The sequence below is a fragment of the Elephas maximus genome, chromosome 4 (assembly GCF_024166365.1).
Source record: "Elephas maximus indicus isolate mEleMax1 chromosome 4, mEleMax1 primary haplotype, whole genome shotgun sequence".
Lineage (NCBI taxonomy): Eukaryota > Metazoa > Chordata > Mammalia > Proboscidea > Elephantidae > Elephas > Elephas maximus.
The window spans coordinates 133,378,670-133,401,294 of NC_064822.1; the positions used below are offsets into that span (position 1 = coordinate 133,378,670).

General features: G+C 35.8%; 1 protein-coding gene across 2 annotated transcripts in view; it reads left to right on the top strand.

Annotated features, from left to right (window-relative positions):
- The window catches only part of TBC1D15 (TBC1 domain family member 15), a 65,370-nt gene that overhangs the window by 28,276 nt on the left and 14,469 nt on the right, over nucleotides 1–22,625 (top strand). Inside the window, exons 5-12 of one of the 2 annotated variants that reach the window (XM_049883905.1) lie at nucleotides 1,998–2,208; nucleotides 9,718–9,820; nucleotides 10,946–10,996; nucleotides 11,298–11,495; nucleotides 12,808–12,936; nucleotides 13,425–13,528; nucleotides 14,523–14,617; nucleotides 22,438–22,554. In XM_049883905.1, coding sequence (XP_049739862.1) covers nucleotides 1,998–2,208; nucleotides 9,718–9,820; nucleotides 10,946–10,996; nucleotides 11,298–11,495; nucleotides 12,808–12,936; nucleotides 13,425–13,528; nucleotides 14,523–14,617; nucleotides 22,438–22,554 — 1,008 coding nt within the window. The remainder of the gene's footprint in view (nucleotides 1–1,997; nucleotides 2,209–9,717; nucleotides 9,821–10,945; nucleotides 10,997–11,297; nucleotides 11,496–12,807; nucleotides 12,937–13,424; nucleotides 13,529–14,522; nucleotides 14,618–22,437; nucleotides 22,555–22,625) is intronic. The other variant, XM_049883906.1, reaches the window with a different exon arrangement.

Consider the following 22,625-nt stretch of genomic DNA (forward strand, 5'->3'; position numbering starts at 1 on the left):
AGCGCCCGCTCTCATAAAGCTTATATTCTACCGAAAAGACTTGTAGAATTTTCTTGTGACTTCTCTCTCACTGTTTATCAGTTTGAAGTCATGAAATGTGTGAGGTATTTTCTTTTGCATTAAATATGTAATATGTTTCTCTTCAGTGAGGGAAAATTTATGTAAAATCTGTACTCTTGAATATGCACATTCTTCTGTTAATTCTCATAGCCTGTGTGTAGTATTTAATATTTTCCATATGATATTCTTTTACTTATTTTGAATTAAGTACTCTTTGGGCAATTTAAGAATTTAATTTAAAAAAGTTGTCTATATTTAGTTCTTCATTGCTGTTTTACTGTGAAGATGTTTTTGGTCTCTACCTATAATCTAGTAGTATCTATTTTCAAATTTTATTTGTCCTCTCTAGGTCGTCCAACTGCAGTCACACTTAAATGATTTATTGAGAAGTTGGAACTTAAAATTGTTCTCACTTTGCTATTACCTTGTTAGTGGTGTTATGAGCTCTGTAATATAAATAACAGTGAAACATGATATAAAGTAGACAACTGGACACGTGGCACTTAATCAGCCTCAGATCCGAGTTCACCATTTGGTATGTTGTAGACATTAGGCAAGTTAGTAGATAGATAAGTTACTTTAGCCTTTTTGGACTTCCTTTCAAACGGTAGTTGTTGAACTGTCCATGAAATAGTGTGCTTGTATTCTTTGCATGTGGATATTTCTGTAAACTGTAGATTTCATTGTGCCAGCTTAGAAGATTTTGTTGGAGATGATGAAATTTTAGTGTTCCTGACTACAGAGAAAGGTGACATACATGCAGGTCAACACTGATTGCTCTGTCTTTTGATCAGGTCCTATATAATATATTTTTGTGGAATTGATAATGTGGGACAGACTTGATGAAGGTCTTGAATAATAGGATAGTATGACAATTCATATGAATAACATTTGAGAAAAAACTTTTTAAAATTTCAAAGACTTGTCATGTTTCTGTCTGAGTTAAAAATGTTAAAATAACCTGGCATTTTAGATTATAGATTAATTATAAGTATTTCTGTCATTAGCGAGAAAAAAATAACTTTCTTTTCTTTAAATCTTCCAGTTGCTTGTTGTTAATTATGATATTGTTCATAAACCTAGGATTATATAAACAGTCCACAAATTCAGAAGGTGCTTACTTTACATAGCTATACTTTGGCTTGAGCTGAGGCCTTCATTTGTAGAAAGTTGATTTAGCAGAAAGATGGGGTACATCCATTCTCTTCTGAAGCAGTCATAAGTTAGTTGTCTTTTCATCTTCAATTCCCCACTGTTAGATTTGTGCAAATAAAATATCTCTCTGTCTGTATATTCACCCCAATGTTATTTTTTATACTAGTTGGCTTACCTTCATTGTCGGTGTAGCCTAGTAAAAATAATCGTAAAAGGAAGTGGAGAAACAGGTTTTTTTTTTTTTTTAAATAAATAATTTTAAAGAGAGCATCACATCATTTTTATTTGGGGGGAGTGGGAAAGGCTAACATTTATTGCATATTTACTATATACTGGTGCAGTACTAGTTCATTGACAAGTATTATCTAATTTTTAGAATAGCATTGGGAGGTAAGTATAATTATCTCCATTTTACAGATGAAGAAACTGAGGCTCAAAGAGCTTCAGTTCTTTATCCCAAATCATTCAGTAAGAGAGTGGTGTTGTGGTTCAAATCCAGCCTGCCTGCTACCAAAGCTGTGGTAACTTTTGGGCAAGCTTTATATTTTGAATAGGGATAACAAGTTTTGAATTTGTGTGTGGAGATAGCTATTTTAAAAAGAAATCATTCTTTTAAGAAAATGTAAATTGCAATTTATAATAACAGGTGGAGCCATGGTAATATGAGTGTTGCAGTGATTCCCTAGGTTCAACAAATTTTTCTTAGGCAGTCATAAAGAGCACTGTCAGTACCTTTTAAAAAGGTGAACAAAAATATTTTGCCCCACTTTCTTGTTTTTAAGATGCTCCAAGTCATAGAAATGGGAAAAGCAAATGGTCATTCCTGTTCAGTTTGACAGACCTGAAATCAATCAAGCAAAACAAAGAGGGTATGGGCTGGTCGTATTTGGTATTCTGTCTAAAGGATGACGTCGTTCTCCCTGCTCTGCACTTTCATCAAGGAGATAGCAAACTACTGATTGACTCTCTTGAAAAATATGTGGTATTGTGTGAGTAAGTATCAAATTATTTTCTACTTATTGAACTGGATTGTATTTGTCCCAAGGCAGACAACTTTTACTTGCCTTTTGGGCCTCAGTGACCTATATGCATGTGAGGGCACGAGTAGCTTTGTTTTTTCTGGAATATTGTCTTCTTTGGATTAGTGGCTGAATAAAATTTTGCTGTTTTAATTAATTTTATCTGAGACTTACCACGTTATTATTGTTTTTTAAAAAAGTAGTCCAGTATTTTTTATACACAGTTAAATGGATGAAAGTGCACTAGTGATTTGTGGATTATGCATTTACCCAACTTATCTTTTATTATGTAATTTCTGTTAAACATTGAGTTGCATTTGTAATGTTGCAAATCTAAGCCAGGCAAGTCTAATCCTTTATAAAATTTTTTATAAGTAAGACAAGGCCTCACTTTCCAAAAGTCTTCTGTCTTATATTTACTTATTTATGTGTGTTTGTATACACACACATTCTCTCTCTCTGTCTCTCTCTCTGTTTCTCAGTATTTCTTTGGCATCTATTGCATGTCAGGCACTGTTCTGGTTGCTGGGTATTCACTAGTGAACAAAACAGAAGTGTCCCTGGATCTCTGAGACTCAGTTTATGGACTTGTAAAGGCTCCTGAAGAGTGAATGGCAGTTAAAATTGAGAAATTAAGATAGAGGAAGTACGAAGTACTTTGGGGGCTCCGAGGAGGGAGCTCTGAGGAAGGGTACCTAGTTCACACTAGGGGTGGGGTAGGAGTCAGGTGAGACTTTCTAGAAGAAGTTAACATCTAAGTTGAGACCTGACAAATGAGTGAGCCTTAGTATGAAAGACATTCAGAGTAAGGGTTGTAGGTAGAGGGATGAGCACAAACATGATACAATCAAGAACAAAGTAGTTCATTATCACAGCTGTGGGACAGGGAGGGTACCAAAGTCAAAGCCAAGGCTAAACCTGAGTAAAAGCCAGAGCACGAGGGATCCTGTAAGTCATATAAGCAGGCTGTTTTAGTCAGATGAGATTATGGTGGCATGACCTAGAGAGTGACAGGAAAGATAGAAGTGAATAAATTGAAGAAGTATTTAGGTAAAGGCAGATTTTGTCGTTTATTGAATATGTGGCGGTAAGGAGGAGGGAGAAGTCAAGGTTTTTGACTTTGGGAACGGTGAAGATGAGCGTTAACTACGTTAAGGATGTCCTCACAGTACCAGAAATTGGAAGATTTTGGTAGTCTTAAGCCTTGTAGGCTCTGTGTTTTTTGGCACAAGATTCTCTCCCCTAACACGTTGACCTCTGGTTGGCACTAGGTGTGTTCGTCAGTACCAGTAACTTATAAGAAAGTTAGTCGCAGTTGTTGATATATGGGTCAGAAGCTGTAAATAGGCCCCCACCTAGGGGGTTAAGAAGATTTTAGGAGGGATGTGATTGGGGCAGAAGGTTATGGCTGGTGAGTAGCCTGTGTTAAAGACTCAGGGGTGCTGGTATACTAGCAAGCTCAGTATTAGTGTTGTGATGTAACTTTTGATCTGAGACTTTATTGATTAAAGCATAGTTTCTAGGATGAGGGAAGTGGTAGTCCCTCTCTCCCCTTTACTGGCCTGAGTGTACTTTGGAGAACTAGGCTTAATTTTAGGCGCTGCATTTTAAATGTACTACACTTAGGGTACTGCAAGGAAGAGATAACTGGTGTAATGAGAGGGATCAAAATGGTCACATGAAAAACATTTCAAAGATTTGGGGGTTTAACTTAGAGGAGTCTCAGTACAACATTAAATAAAATCCAGCCTTCTTACCATGGTCAAAGAGGACCTGTCTTGTCTGTCTTGTCTTTGTCTCTTAAGCCTCATCTCATATCATTTTCTTACTTTCTAGTCAGATGATTTTCTTTCAGTTCCTGAAACACCCTAAACCGTTTCTTGTCTTAGGGCCCTTTATTTGTGCTGTTTCTTCTGCCCAGAATATTCTTCTCCCTGTCTGGTATCTTTTTAATGTCACCTCCTCAGAGGGGCTTTCCTGAGCCTCCTTTCCCGTTTAGTATAGGTTCCCACCTCCACTATCTTTCCCTTCCCTTTCTCATTCCCTTGCTTGCTTCCTTCATGGCACTTGCAGCATAAAATAATTTTGCCTGTTTACTTTTTTTGTATTCATCCTCTAGGATGTAAGCTCTAAGAAGGCAGTGATCGCACCTATCTTGTTTACATTTTCTTCCTAATTCCTAGTCACAGTGCTTGGCACATAATAGATGCATGATAAATAGTAGTTGAGGGAATAAATGGCATGGTAATTATCAGTTTGATGTATATTTTTGAAAGAGTAATTATAAGAAGTGAGTTTTTGATTTGTGTGACTCCAAAGATAGAGAGTAGGAAAGAGGCTTTAGCTCATGAGGCAGAGAGTGTCCTATTTGGTTGAAGGATAGACCGGACAACCCCTCAGGTGGACGTAGGGTTATGTGTACCTTGAATGTGTATTGTTGGTGTTGGTTTAATGAAGGTGAAACCTTCATTAAACATTTTAAATACATAAGAATCAGACAGATGATGATAAAAATATTATTGGGGAGGCTTAGGCATGCAACTTCATAATAATTCACCTCAAATTAGTTTTGAACTCACCTAGTTATTATCATTTCTGGACAACCACAGGCATCCCTAGAGAGGGCAGAACATTTATGACATGAATGAGAGCAGACCAGAAAGTACCTTCTTTGGTGGCAGAAAGATCCAAGAGAACGAGATAGCCTGGAAGGGGTTATGCCAGGCATGTATCTTACTCTGTCAGTCTCAGCCATCTATGCCCCTGAGAAGGAGGAGACTTGTTTTAGTAGAAGTGCTTATTTCCATTTGGAAACATGAGGCCAGGGAAATGATGTTCCTACATACATGGTTCCCCCTCCCCACTTCGTTCAACAGATTTTTTTTTTTTTTTATATCTGATACTGCAAAAAAGAGATAACCAGTATAATGAAAGGAATCAGAATGGTCACATGAAAAACATTCAAAGGATGTGAGAGTTTAACTTAAAGAAGTCTCAGTGCAACTTTAAATAAAATCCAAACTTCCTGAACTATAGTCAAAGAGGACCTGTCTTGTCTTACTTCTGTCTGTTTCTTAAATCTCGTCCCATGTCATTCTCTTACTTTCTAGCCACATAGTTCTTTTTTCAGTTCCTGAAACACATATTTCTTTTTTTAGTTCCTGAAACACCCTAAACTCTGTCAAGTAGTAGAAAGACAACAGCAGTCAAAAAAGACATGGCCCCTTCATGGAGTTTGTAATATTGTGGGAGACACGGATATTAATCAACGCACAAATAAATATAAAATTTAATCTGTGATAAGTTCTCTGATTAAGAGATGTAGAGCACTATGAGAGCTTACAATAGGTTAATATGTAAGTCTTAGTGCGTGCATAGTAACTGATGCTCTGGGAAAGGATGAGATAAAAAAGGGGAGGATAAAGTGGGATGAGATAGGAGCCTAAGTGGTTAATTGCAGCCTTTAATGACCTGGTCAGTGAGAAAACCAGCAGAGGAGACTGGCCTCCCTACGTTTTGTTCTCTTCTCATTGGACTTTATCACTAACTTTATGATCAAACTTTATGGTGGGTTTTTTTTTGGAGGAGCAAATAGCTGTCTAAAATGACTCCTTCATAAGGCCACTCCCTTAATACTAACCACTTCTCCTTTGTGTATTCTCCTGTGACGCTGGGGGAGGGAGGGTTTACTTTTTGCTCCCTGAAGGGTCTGAAATGTGCAAGAATAGTATATCAAATATTTTATCTCCAAGGCCCCTCTGTACTCTAGGCTGAAAATAGTGACTCCCTATTCTTTTCCCCATCACAAATTGTTTCATTACATTGTGTCATATAGCCCACCAGAGATTTAAGTAATGAGTCCAAGTTGTAGAATAAAAAGATACTCCAAATAGTCACCAGTATCAAAAAAAGTCCCAGATTTGTATATGCCATGTCCCATTAGCAAGTTCTTAAAGAGAAATTAAAAGCCCTTGTTCTTGTTAGTTAGGATCCAAATAAATGGCATTTCCAGATTTTTAAGTTAAAGTTCGAAGAAATTAAAGCTCTCAAATATTACCTCCAATTTTTTCTTCTGCCAGGTATCATGAGGGTCTCATTTCCTGTCCCTAGAGCAGTTATTCTAAGTAAAATGATGGTTTCTGACTCATTTTTGTGGTCAAAGGTTACTGTAGAGACGAAAAGGAAGGCGAATAGCCAAGGAAAGTCTTGGTTTTGGCCTCACTAGGACGGCACTGGGTTTTTTAGGAGGTTAGTCAACCTACGCTAAGGTCACCCTTCTCATCTTCTTTTGAGTTCAAAACCAGTTGAAAGAGATGTAAGAACCAGACTGGCTCTGATCTTTCTGGTTAAGCTAAATTGAAGAACATGTCTTGCGTCTGTGGCCATGTTGCCTTCCTAATATTCCCCCTACTGTGCTAGGTTTTCTTGCTCAAACAACAGGCCTCCCCCTTGCAGGAGCAGAGCCTGCCTTACCCCAGGAGTGAGCAGAGATTGCAGATGCGCTGGAGATGGGCAGCCTTATAAGAGCAAGGAAGGGACTGGGACCAGTCTTCTCTAACTGGTCAGGGCAAAATGAGTCAGCTTCTGAGGCTTAATATTTTTCAGTTGGTTTTCTTATGTACTGGGGGGGTGGGGGTGGGGGAAGAAATGTTATATTCACTGCTGTTTGTTAGTGTTCTCCCTGACTTAACCACCCTTTAAAACATGATATTCACTTGGGTAAAAGAATGAGCCAGAAGTAATTTTTTTTGAACCAAATTGGTTACTAGGATATGAATGAGGCTTATTGGTTCCATTAAAATTATTTTAAGTATTTGGCCATTTTTGTATTAATATCCAAGCCTCCAAGCAGTGAAGTATTCCCCTAAAAAGCCAAATGGTTGTGTCATCATATGGTACCAAGCATTTGCAAGTTGAAGTTCTAGTCCTTCATTTATTACCTTTGCTATATATGTAGTTTTGTTATTGTAACTGTTAACATACCTTTCTATTTTTTATGCACCTTTTTTGATTGGTGTCCTTTGCAATGATGTTTTTATTTTATTTTTTAGCCTTACATATTGGTCATTTTAAATAGCAGTATGAAATAGTTATTGCTCCATCACAGCACAAAACATGGTTCAACTATTATAATTTTTGAATTTATTCTGAGGCCGTTGAGGAAAGGCTCATTCCAAAGCCTGGAAAGTACTTCAGAGTTTCCGGAAAATATGCTTCTGTAGTTGTGATACCGGACCACAGTTTTCTGTAAGCCTATTAGTAGGTGCTGATAGAATTACTGGTGTTAGCATCATTAAAAGTTATATCTTACTGCTGTAATGAGTTTGAAAGTCTTGAATAATGTTGGCATGAGAGATCAACTTCCCTGAGTCCATAATACTTATAGATTAAATCCGTATGGTAACCTGTTAGGTGGAAACATTTAACAATATTTTAGAATGCCAGCCTTCGCTTTTTGTGAAATCCGAAGTACATCTCTTTACTGATATACTTGTTCCCTTTTTTTTCTGATTACTTTCAGAGAAGCCAAATGTAAATTTTCTCATCTCTTTTCCTTCTCCTTGGCCTTCTACACCCCTATACCCAGCCACACAGCATTGGGTATTAAAATATAAAATATTTCCTTTGAAAAAATATTTGTAGTTGCTGGGTGGACAGTTATTTTATCTCATCTCCACTTTAGTGGCTACTGTTTTAGATCTGGAGCACTAATCCTCTGAGCCCAGATAGTTGAAGATTGCATATTTGTTCCCCCTCTACGTGCATAGCCAGTGTTTTGATTTTCATGACCATTTCTTTTATTTAGATTTTAAATAAATATTTTGAGTTGATTTATTGTTAGAAACAGGGTAATAACCACAGCACCAGCAGTACTATTTTAGGGGGAAAAAAGAAGTTATTTCATATTATTATATTATTCTTATATAGGAATATATATTCCCGTATATATTCCTTAGGAAACCCTAGTGGCGTAGTGGTTAAGTGCTACGGCTGCTGACCAAAAGGTCGGCAGTTCAAATCTGCCAGGCGCTCCTTGGAAACTCTATGGGGCAGTTCTACTCTGTCCTGTAGGGTTGCTATGAGTCGGAATCGACTTGACGGCACTGGGTATGTATTCCTTCTCTTTTTTGGTGCTACATTTAAAAGTTGACCTATTGTTAAAAACATTCTTTGTGAGAATGTGTAGACCTTTGTATTGGTATCACCCCCTCCCCCCCAAAAGAAAGTTCAGAAAAATGTCCTTAATGAAAAGTGAACATTTTGAAAGGTGTTAATTTTTTCATACTTCACATGACTCAACCTTAGCTCCTTTTAAAAAACCAAGAGGCTTATTAGCTACTATTGTTTCTGAAGATCGAGTACTATTTCTGACTGTAAGAATGAGATTATGTTTTGGATTTCATGTCTCCCTAGCATTGCTGTTACATCCTGTTATGTTAGAATTGAGAAGAGATAACTGTTATTAAAGTTCTTATCTCAAGCATTTATAATAAACTAGAGGTAGATAGCAGCAAAATAACACATTTAATTTTTATTTTAAAGACAGAAAAGTTGTGAATTTATTGTAGCTGACTTACGAAGTAATAAAACTTAGGAGAAGAAAGATTGAACAATTCATCTGATTATGTGAAATTAGGCAGTTGCTTATTTGGAAAACATTGTATTTATTCTATAGTTATTGAGAAAATGTGGAGATAGATTTGCTTCCAGAGCTTAATAAGTAAGAATTAAAAACACTATTAACTGAGCTGTATGTAATAACTTTGTTAAATAGGGCGATGAGAGTGTGTTTATAGTTATGGTTAGTATACTTAGTGGTCTTTAAAAATTGTTACAGTATTGTATCTTGTATTTTTTAACATGTTACATTACCATACTGTTGACCAAGCTGTGGAATGAATTTGGAAACAATTTAAAAATAAGACATTTTTCCTATAGGGGTGTATTTTGTATCATGATGAACCCTAAAAGGTCATGGCTTTCTTTAATTTTTATGATAGTAAAGGCAGATATATTGTAAGATGTTTCTGCTGTAACTCTAAATGAGAATTTGGTTTTTTTTTGTAGGTTAGTACTTTTGGCTTTACCTAGAATAAAAATATACTACAACCCTTTTGGAAACCCTGGTGGTATAGTGGTTAAGTGCTACGGCTGCTAACCAAGAGGTCAGCAGTTCACATCCACCAGGCACCCCTTGGAAACTCTATGAGGCAGTTCTACTCTGTCCTGTAGGGTCGCTATGAGTCGGGATCGACTTGACGGCAGTGGGTGGTGACAACCCTTTTATGTTTGTTAATTTTATATTTTCTTTCATATAGTTTCTGAAACACTTTAAAAATAGTTACTAAATATTTGTTAATAATATATTAATGGGAAACTGTTCTAGAACTGTACATTTATGAAAGTATGCAATAATTATTATTCAGGTAGTAATTGATACAGCATGCTATTATTTTCTACAAATTCCTTCATTTTATTACAGCTCTCCACAGGATAAAAGGACCCTTCTTGTGAATTGTCAGAATAAGAGTCTTTCACAGTCTTTTGAAAATCTTCTTGATGAACCAGCATATGGTTTAATACAAGTATGTTTCTGAAATCTGTCCGGCATTAATCTATTAACCTGACTCCATTATTTTATGTATCTTCTACCTCTCATCTTCTCAGAGAGTACAGGAAGTCCCCGAGTTACCAACATAGGAACAACTCCATCTTGCCCTTTAATGTTATGTAAATCTGTCCTCCCTTTGAGAGGATTGAAACAACCCTTACTCACAACAAATTTTTCATCACAATCACCTTCATTTGCTGCATGTGCAGCTTTTAAATTATTGAAAGGCTCTGAGCCTTTTCTTGCACCAGAGTAAGGCTAAATAAGAACTGGATGCAGCCGTTACAATTTACCTACAAATTTGACTTAAAGACACACTTAGGAATGGATCTCGTTCATTACCCGGGGACTGCCTGTACACAGCATAAGGCAGGTACGAAGGTGGGTGTGTGTGCAGACTTTAGGGAACCAGTTCCTGTGCTTTTATGGAAATAATACTATGTTCTGTGTTATAAGATACAGAAGCTTCATTTATTCTTAGTTACTCTTAGGGCAAGCCTTTCCTTTAGCATAGTACTGAAATTAGACACCAGTAGACTTTTATCGTCGTAGCTTTTATTGACTAGGTTTAGGGTCACTGGGTAAGCCACTTGGAATTCATTAACAGTCAATTTAGGGAGACTAAAGAGAGGGTTGTTTATTCATTCACTTATTCATTCAACAAATGTCCTTACTGGGTCCCAGGTACTCTCTTCTTGGTTTTAAAGACAGAGGTTAACGAGGTAAAGAGGGAATTTTCGGGTGGGGGAGACAAGACAGCTAAAAATTAAAGTAAAAATAAAGGGAACAATTTTTCTTATTATGAAAATAATCATTTTAAAGATAGACCTTTAATAAGCAGCTGTTTTTGCAAAATATGAATGAGCAGGCAGTTGGACCTTAGAAGTAACCCTGAGACTTAGCAGTAGAAAAACCTTTTGCTGTTTTCCAGCACAGCACTGTCCCAGAACAAATTTGTTTGTTTGTAATTATTAATGTAATTAGATTAAAATGTCAACTCATGTTTAAATATTCTGAGTTTTGGAATTTAGCTATTAAATGTTTTGTGTTAGATCAGCATGATAGTGCACACTTCAAGAAATATTTTTTTTTTGTGAAGGCAGGACTGCTAGACAGAAGAAAGCTGTTGTGGGCCATTCACCACTGGAAAGTAAGCACTGCATATTTCTGATGTATGCAGATCGAATGAAGCCTGCAAATCATTTGTTTATCTGAAATTTAATCAGTAAGATTAGCTTATCATTTATTATACTAGTTTAATCAAATGAAAAGGTTGACTTAGAAAATTTAAAATTTTCTTCTAAAGAAAAAAAATTGTAAGATAATCTTAGAACACTGTATTAGTTCTGATTTCCCCCTTACCCCCTTTTAACTTTACCCTTTTGTCCGTCATGTCATATTTTAATTCTTTATTTGAATTAATAATGCTAATTTTTCTCCCTACTATATAGAAAATTAAAAAGGATCCTTATACAGCAACTATGGTAGGATTTTCAAAAGTCACAAACTACATTTTTGATAGTTTGAGAGGCAGCGATCCTTCTGCTCATCAACGACCACCTTCAGAAATGGCAGACTTTCTTAGTGATGCTATTCCAGGCCTAAAGATAAATCAACAAGAAGAACCAGGATTTGAAGTCATCACAAGAGTGAGTGGAGACAGCTCCTACACTTTTAACAGAAGAAATGCTTTTAGATGTGTGTTGAATGCTATAGAAATATAAACTCACTTTTGCTGATACCTGCCTTTTCCCTGTAATCTTTTCTTAATTTTTTTTGCTAACTAGTTTGTTCTCTTTTAACCACTAGTGCATGTCCTGCCACCAAATCCTTGATATGTTCTCCATTGATTACTTCTTAGACTTTTTTTCTGTTCATTTCTGTTGGATCTCTTTGATTACCTTTTATTGTTGTAAAATTGTATATAACACAACATTTGCCAATTCAGTATTTTTCAGGTGTACAGTTTAATGATATCAGTAACATTTAATCATGTTATGTTATACAACCATTACCCGTAATTGTTGCCAAATTTTTCATCACCATAAATAGAAACCCACTGCTTCCTAAACAATGATTCCCCCTTTTCCTGCCTTCCCACTCCTGGCACCAATAATATCTTTGATTACTTTTTGATGATAGCGAACTGATCATTTCCTCCAGGGTATTGCAGTCAGTGAATAGTGAGCCTTGCCTATTGCCCCTGGTTCTGTTCCTCATCTGCATGTTTTCTCACTAGATACCAGAGGCAGCTGGTCAGGACACTACTTTAGGGCTCTTTTTTTGAGTGAGATGAGTTTTAGTCCTGAACGATGGCAAATCTTTATATATGTTCAACAAGGCTTTCAAATTTGGTACAATTCTAGGCTTGCACATGGCTGGAAAAATACAAATATCTAAATTGTAGTACTTAATTAAAGGGCTTATCTTGCAAATGGTATTTTTAAATTACTCACATCTGTTAATTGAATCAAAAATTGTAGAAAATACCAAGTGGAGCTAATGGATCATGAATCAATTCTGAGAACTACAAATTGTAGTTTGGAAGAAGAGCTAATTTTAGAATATGAGTAATGGAATAATTTTGTATTCTCTCTTTTTAAATAATGTAATATACTATTTAATTTGAAGGGGTTGTTTATAGAATTTACATGTTGAATGTCCTGCACTCATATAATTGAAACCCAAAATAGCAAGAACATTTTTTAAAAATAAATGTTTTTAATCTATGGGATTTCCTATCATTGAATTCGTAACTCAGTTATTTGTGTATTTAGAGAAGAGAAAATGTGCGTAATGCTAATTATTATAGTTTATAAACTCAACATTGGGAAACAAGGGAAGATATCCGAAGTGTTAGAACTTACATTTGAGGAAGAGAATTTTAGATTTTGTTCCTGTATGCCTTGATTTCATGTCACTGATTAATAAGTATCTTCATTATTGCTTACCTTGTTGTAGATTGATTTGGGAGAGCGACCTGTTGTTCAAAGGAGAGAGCCAGTATCACTGGAAGAATGGACTAAGAACATTGACTCCGAAGGAAGAATTTTAAATGTGGATAACATGAAGCAGATGATATTTAGAGGGGTAATTTAAATGATATGGATTGTATATAAACTGCTAGTAGTTTTTTTGTTTTAGGGTGGAAATGAACTCCTTTCTTTAATAGATGATGCCTTAAAAATCCCTGGTTGAGTGGGACAGAGTGAGGTGGGTGGGCGGGTAGGGGGTATACCCTCAAAGCCTAGGGAAAGATATTCTTTCTTCCTTGAAGTTCTCTGAGTTAGGTAAAGGATGCATGCGCTGCAGTGGAGATTGTCTTATTCAGTAAGGTTGGACTTAGACTTAGCAGCCCCACTGTCTATGTAGCCGAATGTATACTCTCTGCATCTTTAAGCTTTCTGGCAGATGCTGACGTCTTCAGAATCTAGAAGTCAATAAGAAGATAATATTCACTGAATTGAACTATTTCTGTTAAGCTACCTCTTAAATACTAATCTTCCTGTTTATATGTAAGTTTAATCAACTTAAAGTATTGCATTCTTTTTTGCTAATGTGTTTAATATTTTCTTCAGGGGCTTAGTCATGCATTGAGAAAGCAAGCCTGGAAATTTCTTCTGGGTTATTTTCCTTGGGATAGTACCAAGGAGGAAAGAACTCAATTACAAAAACAAAAAACGTAAGTAATAGGCTTTGATATGTTCATCAAAGAAATTCAAGTAACTCGCTCATACAAATTAGCATGGGATTTCTAGGTGAGAATTTGGAATAGACTAGGGAATGGGAAAATAATTTTATTTTCGTCTTCTTAGCTTAAAAAAAAAAAAAATGAGCACTGTAATTATTTCAAACCAGAAACACTTATTAGAAGGACCACATGTTGGTGAATGTGTAAAAAGATGGTCAAAAATTTCAGTCTCCTTGTACAAGCCTTTTGCATACTTGAAAGATAACTGATTATTTAGAAGGATTTTTAAATATGTCTAATTCATCTTAATTCATTCCTAGGACAATTTATGAAATTAGAAAAATGGCTCATTAGAAGTGAATTTGCTATTTAAGTTAATTACTTTTAAATTATTTCCCTGGTGCTCTTGTAATATAAAACTAGTCCTTCATTGTTTCTTTGGAGGAGTGTTTCTATTTAAGTTATTTCTCAGACTCGAAAAGAAAAGAAACACAGACCACCTTTCCAGGTACACTTGTTGTTCCCAGTTCATCAGCCTAGCCTTTGATTTTATGCCACTCTCAACCATTTTGTGCATATTCAGACCTCTGATAATCATTTCTCTTCTCACCATGTTTGTAATTCCTCTAAGACGTTTTCAAATTAGTACTTTTCTGCAGTATACTGATCGGAAAGCAGGAACTCTTACGTTACATTAAAAAAAAAATTACATTTATATTTATTCAGAAAACTTTAGTGGTTAAAATATTTAATGACTAGAATAATTTTAGGTATGATCTTAAGAATTGAAGTAAATGTTTTATCATATAAACTTTGTGACATCGTTTTATTTTTCCTTTGTTTTCACTCATTATCATAACTAAATATTTCATAATAGACTTGCATCCCACTAGCATCATAAATGCTTTGGGTATATTGCTTATAGAAAACTCAGTTAAAAATGTTTAAATAGCTTTTTTTGGTGTAAAATTGTTTTTTTCTTTAGTGATGAATACTTCAGGATGAAACTACAGTGGAAATCTGTCAGCGAGGAACAAGAGAAGAGAAATTCTAGGTTAAGAGATTATAGAAGTCTTATAGGTAACTTTTTCTTAACAATTTTGGAGAGATTTACATTTAAGTCTTCATGATAAGTGTGAGGTGTGGAGTTCCTTTGCCGTAAACAATTTGGCCTTTGATCCTGGTTCCTGAGAGCAGGACCATACCTGAGGTGAATGAATATGGGCCAACCAGACCAAGAGGGATCACCTGGGGGCCCAGTGGTGACTAAGCCTTAAAAAACTTAGGAGGCATGATATCATTTGTCTATGTGAAGCCAATGAAAGAAGGCCTTGGAAGATGGAAGCTAACTAGAGCTTCCTGGGTGGAGAAAGTAAACATCTCTTTTACACAGGGTAAAGGTATTCCCTGTGGGCATGGAAGTTCTGAGAGGGAATCCCCCCCCCCATACCGTTTGTATCCATTTCTTTCTATATTAAAGATAGTCGTTTCCCTGCAGTTCGTAAATTATTTCAACAGATTACGGGCCCTAAGAAACAGAAAGGGCTGGTGACTGCTGACCTAGCTCTGGGTGAGTGGGGATGAGTGAAATGCCTGGACTTGCGCCTGGGGTCTGAACTGCCCAGGGAAGGGAAGCTGAGATTTCCCCGGACTGGTCTGGCACCGTAAGATTAAAGAAGTGAAGATATATGCCAGTGGAAAATCCATTGAAATGCGTGTGTCTCATGCTCTTAGTTGTTTCTCTTCTGATAGGAATATAAATTCAATCAGTATCTTTTATAAGCACTGATATATTTAATTTGCAGTTCCAAAAAGTGAATTAAAAAAATTGTTTGAACTTTATTTGCTTGTAGAGTTAATTTTATTTTAAAATACTTTCTATATTCCACCTCATTACAAAAGCAATTTATTATAGAAAAATTAGGATGAACAAAAAGAAAATAAAAATGAGTTTTGTTCCCATCACCCAGAAATAACTGTGGTTAATAGACGTTGGTTTATGTCCCTCCATACCTTTCCTAAACATAACATATATGTAAATCTTTAATGAAATAGATGACTCTAGATAGTAAATTTTTATAAGCATTTGAAAATAGAATTAACTCTTCACCTGTTGTCATCGTACTAGATTAAAGTAAATTCAGATGATCAACCACCCCAACAGAGAAATGCTTAGTATATTTTAATTGATTTGATAGAATTTTATCATAAAAGCGTTAGACTTAATTCCAAATAGTGCTGAGTTGTCAGGCTCTGACTAAAAAGATCAGGTTAATAAGTTACTAAAGGAAAGGATAATAATCATAATATTTTTATTATATATTATAACATAGGTAGTTTATTATTATTATTATTACATTAGTCTTCAGAGTGTACGCTCATCTCTTCATGAAGGGTACTATTTAGGAATGCAGTTACTGTGATACATTTCTCCCTGGCAGGCTTCAGTTCAATAAGCAGGATCATTTAGGAATGTTGAATACTGAAAAGCTGACTGATAATTTATCTGAGAATGAGAAAAGTGGAAAAAGTAAATTTGTTTTTCTTTTTGGATTCAGAGTATGTGTATGTGCTTCATGAATCCATATAGGAGGAATCAGGTAGTTGTTTTGTACTAAAAAAACAGGAGGATAGTCAGTGCAAAAGTAAGTAGACTTGATATCAGAAGGAGTTAGGTTTTAATCTGTGCTCTACTTCTTACCTTGTGTCCTTGGACAAATCATTTTAACTCTCTTAAAGTTCAGTTTTCTTATTTCCCTTAACACTTAAACCGCAAATGAAATAATGAGTGAAAAATTTTGTTTTTATGCAAAAATAAGATACTGTCACCCAACATGAGTGCTTTTAATAAACGTTTAACTTAGAACATTTTTTTCTAAATAAAATTTCCACTTTTAAAAGTTTGCCCTTTTTTCAAAAGATGCTTAACATCTAAAAGGAAAATTAGACAAGTGCCTGAGAGTAGTTGAAGTCATTCACATGTTGATGTGGTCTCTTTAGAGGGATAACTGGGCCTAGTGGATGAATTGAAAAGTTATTCCATGCAGAGCTCCATGCAGGTTCCTTTTTCCTTGTGATTTCTTTATGTGCAAACCTGTTTTATTGAATTGTTTGTGGTGACTCAGTTTGAATGTCTCATTTTGAAAAAAGGTAGTTTAAAGGATATACTTTGGTTTTCTTCTTGGTAATAACAGGAATGATTGTAGAAATAGAGTAGAGGAAGCTGAAGAGGTAATATTAGTAATAGTGGATGTAGTAGAAAAAAATACAAGCTAGCACTTGCTGCGTAACATGTACTACATATAATTTTCAACTCTGTATGGTAGATACACTGCAAGTATCCCCATCTTCCAAATCACTTCATCTCCTGAATATGATTTATATTTTATAGATGAGAAAACTGAAGCATTGAGAACATAAATGACTTGTCCAAGATCATACAGTTATTAAGTATAGAACCTAGTTTTAATTCTCGTAACTATCTTGTTACACTGCATCTGTATAATTTTAGGGTAGCTTTGGAGAGCAGTGAGTGGGGTTTATTTTTGAAATCCTTATGTTGTATGTGCGTTTGTATATCTGTAGCTTCAGAAGTAAAGATAGAGGGATGTACTACCACCACAACTATTGCTACCAACCCCCTTCCATGGAAGAAAAAATTCTCTAAGTTATATTTGGAAAAGTCAACAGATGGGATTTGGTAGCTTTTAGTATACATAAAGACCAGTGCTGAGATCTTTTTGGTAACAATACTTTTGGATTGAAATTTTTATTTTTCTGAAAAATAAATTTTACCAGAATAAACTGCATTTCCTCTGGCTTAAGTTAAAAGGTTGGGGGTCCTGAGTTATCTGAAGTTTTCAGCTGAAGCCTCCTGATATTTTTAGTTTCAGTAGGGAAAATGATAATGGGCATTTTTTTTTTTCCTGCTTGGACATTGAACTGGAAGTGATCTTAGAGATCAGCTGTTCCAGTATTATAAGCCTTTTTTTCCCACATGATGATGGCGCATATCTTTTAACTTTTTCTGTGTCCTATTCTCACTCCTTGCAGGAGATTGGAGGAAAAATTTAGATGTTTTAATCCCTATGATATAGTTTGAATTGAGTCATACTTTAATCTGCTCCTTTTTAGCAGATGATAAAATTGAAGCCCAGAAATGTTGAGTAAATTGTCTTAGGTCATCTATCTAGTTAATACCACAGCCCAGACTCATTCATACTCAAATCTAATTCTTAATTAAGTGGTCTTTCAGCTATACTATGCTTTCTACCAGTAGAAGTGCATATAATAAGTTGATTTTAAAGCATTCTTTTTCTGTAAGACATTGCTCCAAAAAAGATGATCAGAAAAATTGGGAGTTTTTGCAGTATACATCATACTTTATTTAAGACAAAATCTATGCAGATAAGCTGTCTTTAGGTCTTATAGATTGTATACTAGCTTTTTGGATTTCACTTTTAACTATGATAAGAAACTACTGGGACATTTTAAGTAAGGACATCTTATTTATATATTAAGATCATTTTGCTGTTATATGGAAAATGGATCGAATCAAGGTAGGGATAGAAACAGGGAGACCAATTAGGATGTTGAAAAGAGTCAAGCAAGAAATGGTAGTAGTGGAGCCATAGAGAAGTAGATGGCTTCAGGTTTTATATTGGTGATAGAATTGATAAAACTTTCTGATGTATTAAATCTGGGGTGTGATGGAGAAAGAGAAGAATCAAGGCTTGGACTCAAGTTTCTTGATTTGAGAAATTGGACAATTGGAGACACCACTTATTGAGATGAGAGTGGGGAATGGTGAAAATAGAATTAGGTGTTAGATATATACACCTTAAAGTGAGACATACAAAGGGAATGTTAAGTAATCAGTAGCCTGGAGTGGCCTGGATAGGAGATATAAATCTGGGTGTTACCAATATAAATATCCGTGGGAATAGATGCTGTCACTTAGGGGGAAAAATAGAGCCACATAAGAACACCCAGGAATTTTAGTCTTTAGAGCAGTGGTTCTAAGAGATCTTTTTGAAAGTCACATTATTTTAAACATTAATTCATTTAATAAATATTTACTGGTTGCCTATTATATACTAGGTGCTTCCCTAGGCATTGGGGATTCATCAGTGAACAAAACAAAGTTCTTACCCTTAAAGAGATTATATTCCTTTGGGAAAGAACAGACAGTAAACAAAATAACATGCAGTATGTTAGTGATAATTGCTAAATAGAAAAATAAGGTAGAGAGCGGGGTTAGGAAGTTTGTGTGCAGTGTTGCAGTTTTAACTTGGGTGACGAGGGAAGGCTTTTATTGAGAAGGTGATATTCGAGTAGAGACTTGAAAAAGGGGAGAGAGTGAGTTATGCAGGTGTCTAAGTGAAAGACATCCCATGCAGAAAGGAACAGCACATGCTAGACAGACTTCCACCTCAGGACCTTTGGATGTTACAAGTACAGCAAAGAGGTGAATGTGATAGTAGTGGAGTGAGGTGGGGTAGAGTATAGGAGTTGAAATCAGAGAGGAAACAGTGGAGGGGTAGGTGCAGATCACATAGAGCCTGGTTGGTCATTGTAAAGACTTGGGATTTTATCTGAGTGAGATGGAAGCCGCTGGAGAATTTTGAGCAGAGGAGTGACATGATCAGACTTAGGTTTTAACAGGGTCACTCTGGCTGGTCTCTGGAGAATAGCTTTAAGGGGACAAAGGTGGAAGTAGAAAGGCCATTTGAGGTTGTTGCAATAATTCAGATAAGAGATGATGGCTGCTTGACCCAGAAAGTAGAGATGGAATGGTTGATGTTTGTGTAGAGACTTGAAGAAGTGGAGCAAGGGTGCCATTCAACTTGTGGGTGAAGGGCATTGTGGTTAGAGGGAACAACAAGGTGTGGGGTTGTTTCTGCCTCAGGACCTCTGCATGGTTGAAGAAGAGTAAAGAGGCCAGTGTGCTGTAGTGGAGTGAGTCAGGGTTGGAGGTGGAGTGAGTCAGTGGGAGACCTGATTGCAGGTTTCTACACGTATTTCGGAGAATTAACTGATGACTCAGTGTCACATGAGAGAAGAAGCAAAGACTCAAGGATGACACCAAGGCTTTTAGGCTGAGCAACTGGAAGAATGGAGTTGCTGTTCACTAAGAGGGGAAAGACTGAGAAAAGCAAGTTTGGAAGGGAATATTTGGAACTCGGTTTTGGACATGTTAAGTTTGAGATGATATTGGATGTCCACAAGTGAATAGAGTAGGAGATAGATAATAGGGCAGGAATTCAGGTGAGGAATGGGGCTATTATCAGTATATAGATACTGGAAGACTAGATGAAATTGTCAAGGGAGTGAATACACTTAGAAAAGAAGAGGTCCAAGAACTAAGCCCTGAGACACTTGACCTTACATGTAGGAAAAATTAAGAAAAATCAGCAAAGGAGACAGAAGAAGCAGGCAGAGAAAAGGAGGAAAAGCATGAGAGTGTGATGTCTTAGAATTCAAATGAAGAAAACATTTCAGCTGGATCAGATGTTGCTGAGATGTCAAGTAAGGTGAAGACCCAGATTGACCATTGCGTAGAGTAATAAGATCATTGAGGATTTTGATGAAGAAGAGTTTTGGTGGAGTGGGGTGGGTGTGACAACCTGATTGGAGTGAGTTCAAGAGGGAATGGGAGGAAAGGACTTGAAGATAATATATGCAGTTTTTCAAGGAGTTTTGCTCTGAAAGGTTGGAGAGAAATGGGGCAGCAATTAGAGGGCAAAGTGGGCTCAAGAAAAGTTTCTGTGATGGTGAGAGAAATCAGTATGGTTGAATGCTGATGGGAATGATCCAGTAGAGAGGAAAATTTGATGAAACTGGAAAGGGAGACAGGAACTACTGGAGCAAAGTACTTGGTAGCCAGGTAGGGATAGATGTTATACACAAGGAAGGGTTGTTCTCAGCCAGGATCGTGGAAGCTCATTTATAGTAATAGAAGAGAAGGAAGACTGTATGGGCACAGATACAGTTATGTGGTTAGAGTAGTGGGAACCTGTGGAATATCTCTTTGAATAGCTGCCATTTTCCCAGTGAAATAGAAAGATCCCCATCCGAGAGCTAGAATGTGGGGGAGGGTGCTGGAGGCTTGAGGAGAGAGAAGATGTAAGATAGTTACATGAAAAAGAGAGTAAGCGGATGAGGGAAATAGAGCTGATTGCCTGGAACCACTAAGGGGCCCAGTAGAGGTTAGCGATGGTGATCATAAGCTGGGATCGTTCAGCATCATTGTGTTTTTCTTCAGCTCATTTGCCCTCTTCAGCTATATCAAGTCAGGCGGGGAGTCATATTAAACTAGGACTTTTTTTTTAAACTTAAGTACTCATTTTCTTTCTAGGAATAGTTCCCTTATAATGTTATTGTTAGTTGCCGTTGAGTTGATCCCAACTCATGGCAACACCATGTTTTCAGAGTAGAATTAATCCACAGAGATTTCTGGGTTGCAGCTTTTGGAAGCAGATTACCAGGCCTTTCTTTCGAGGCACCCTGAGCGGGTTTGAACTGCTAACCTTTTGGCCAGTAGTTGAGTGCTTAACCGTTTGCACCACCAGGACTACCTCCTTTATAATACTTGTCTCATTTTTATATATAATTTTTGAACCCCCTTTTTTTTCTACCTGGCTTGTGATTACTAAATATCTGTAAGAGAGGAAAGAAATACTGATAGTTCATGAAGGTATGAACAACTTTCTCATGTTTAAAATATCTGTTGATCCCGGTTTTCTGTATTGACATCAGCTAAATTGTGCCTGAGGGGGAAAAAAAAATTGTTTTGGACCCCTTTATCAACTATTAAATGAGAATGGAACATTATTGATATTTTTAAATGAAATTTTACATTTATAGTGTGAATTTTTTATAATATGTGTTTTTGTATTGAAAAATCTACCCACAATTGTATAGATATATGCTTGCTTTTACTAAATCAGATGCAGCGTATCTTAGCAGAAAGCTAGAGAACTGTTCTAATAATGTAAAAAAATACCCTTTAAAATGTAAAGTACTCATGCCATCTGTTTACAACTAGTTTTGTGAGTATTTTCAAATTACTTAGTTTAATGGTGAGGGTGGACAGTTATGAGTTTTAAACAGAATTGGTTACAGAGTATATTGATCATTTTGAGTTTCTTACTAATTTACTGAGGAATTCAAGTTTGAGGAGTCCCTTTCTAGTTGCAAAGTCTTTCACAACAAGATATACCTAATAGGCATCAATGTTTGTAAATTCAGTTGTTGATACCACTTTGGATACACTCGTGGTGACATTTTCACATCTGTTCTTAATGTGAAATTACTTCCAAGCAAAGAGCGGATTTCTGTTTTTCAAAATTAAAATAAATTGCTTATAATAATATCTAAACGAATGATGTATGTATGAGAATAAGGAAGTACTTTGTCTTGAAAATGATTATGGAACATGACAAAGACATTGATAATAATGAATGAAGCAGTTATGAATGAAACAAATTTCTTTGATTACGCTTGATTGCACAGTAGCTTTTTTCATTACTGTTTTCAAGTAACACTGTCATTTGCACTCATGACTGGCATTTTTACTGCTAATGTGAATTATTATTACTTAGTGTTGCCTTTAATGCATTGGAAATATTTTCTGCTATTCAATTAAGAGGTTTCTAAAAATTGAAGATTATTTTAAAATCTGCCCATAAGGAGGTAGACTGATTTTTGAAAAAAATACTCCAGAAAGATGCTTTATTGTATATCTGAAATGGAATTTGATGAATTTTTTTTTTGTTAAGTAAAACTTGTCAAGGGAGTAAAATTAATAGCAAGAAAAATAATACTGTATTTGTAAGATGTGAGCTTTATAAAAATCTGTTTTTTGAAAGGTTATCAAATAATGTGATTTCCCTCTTTAGAAAAAGATGTTAACAGAACAGATCGAACGAACAAGTTTTATGAAGGCCAAGATAATCCAGGGTTGATCTTGCTTCATGACATTTTGATGACCTATTGTATGTATGATTTTGATTTAGGTAAGTTCTCCTTAAAGTATTAATTTTAAAAGATTTCTATATATTATTTTATAATTTAATTTTAGCAACCA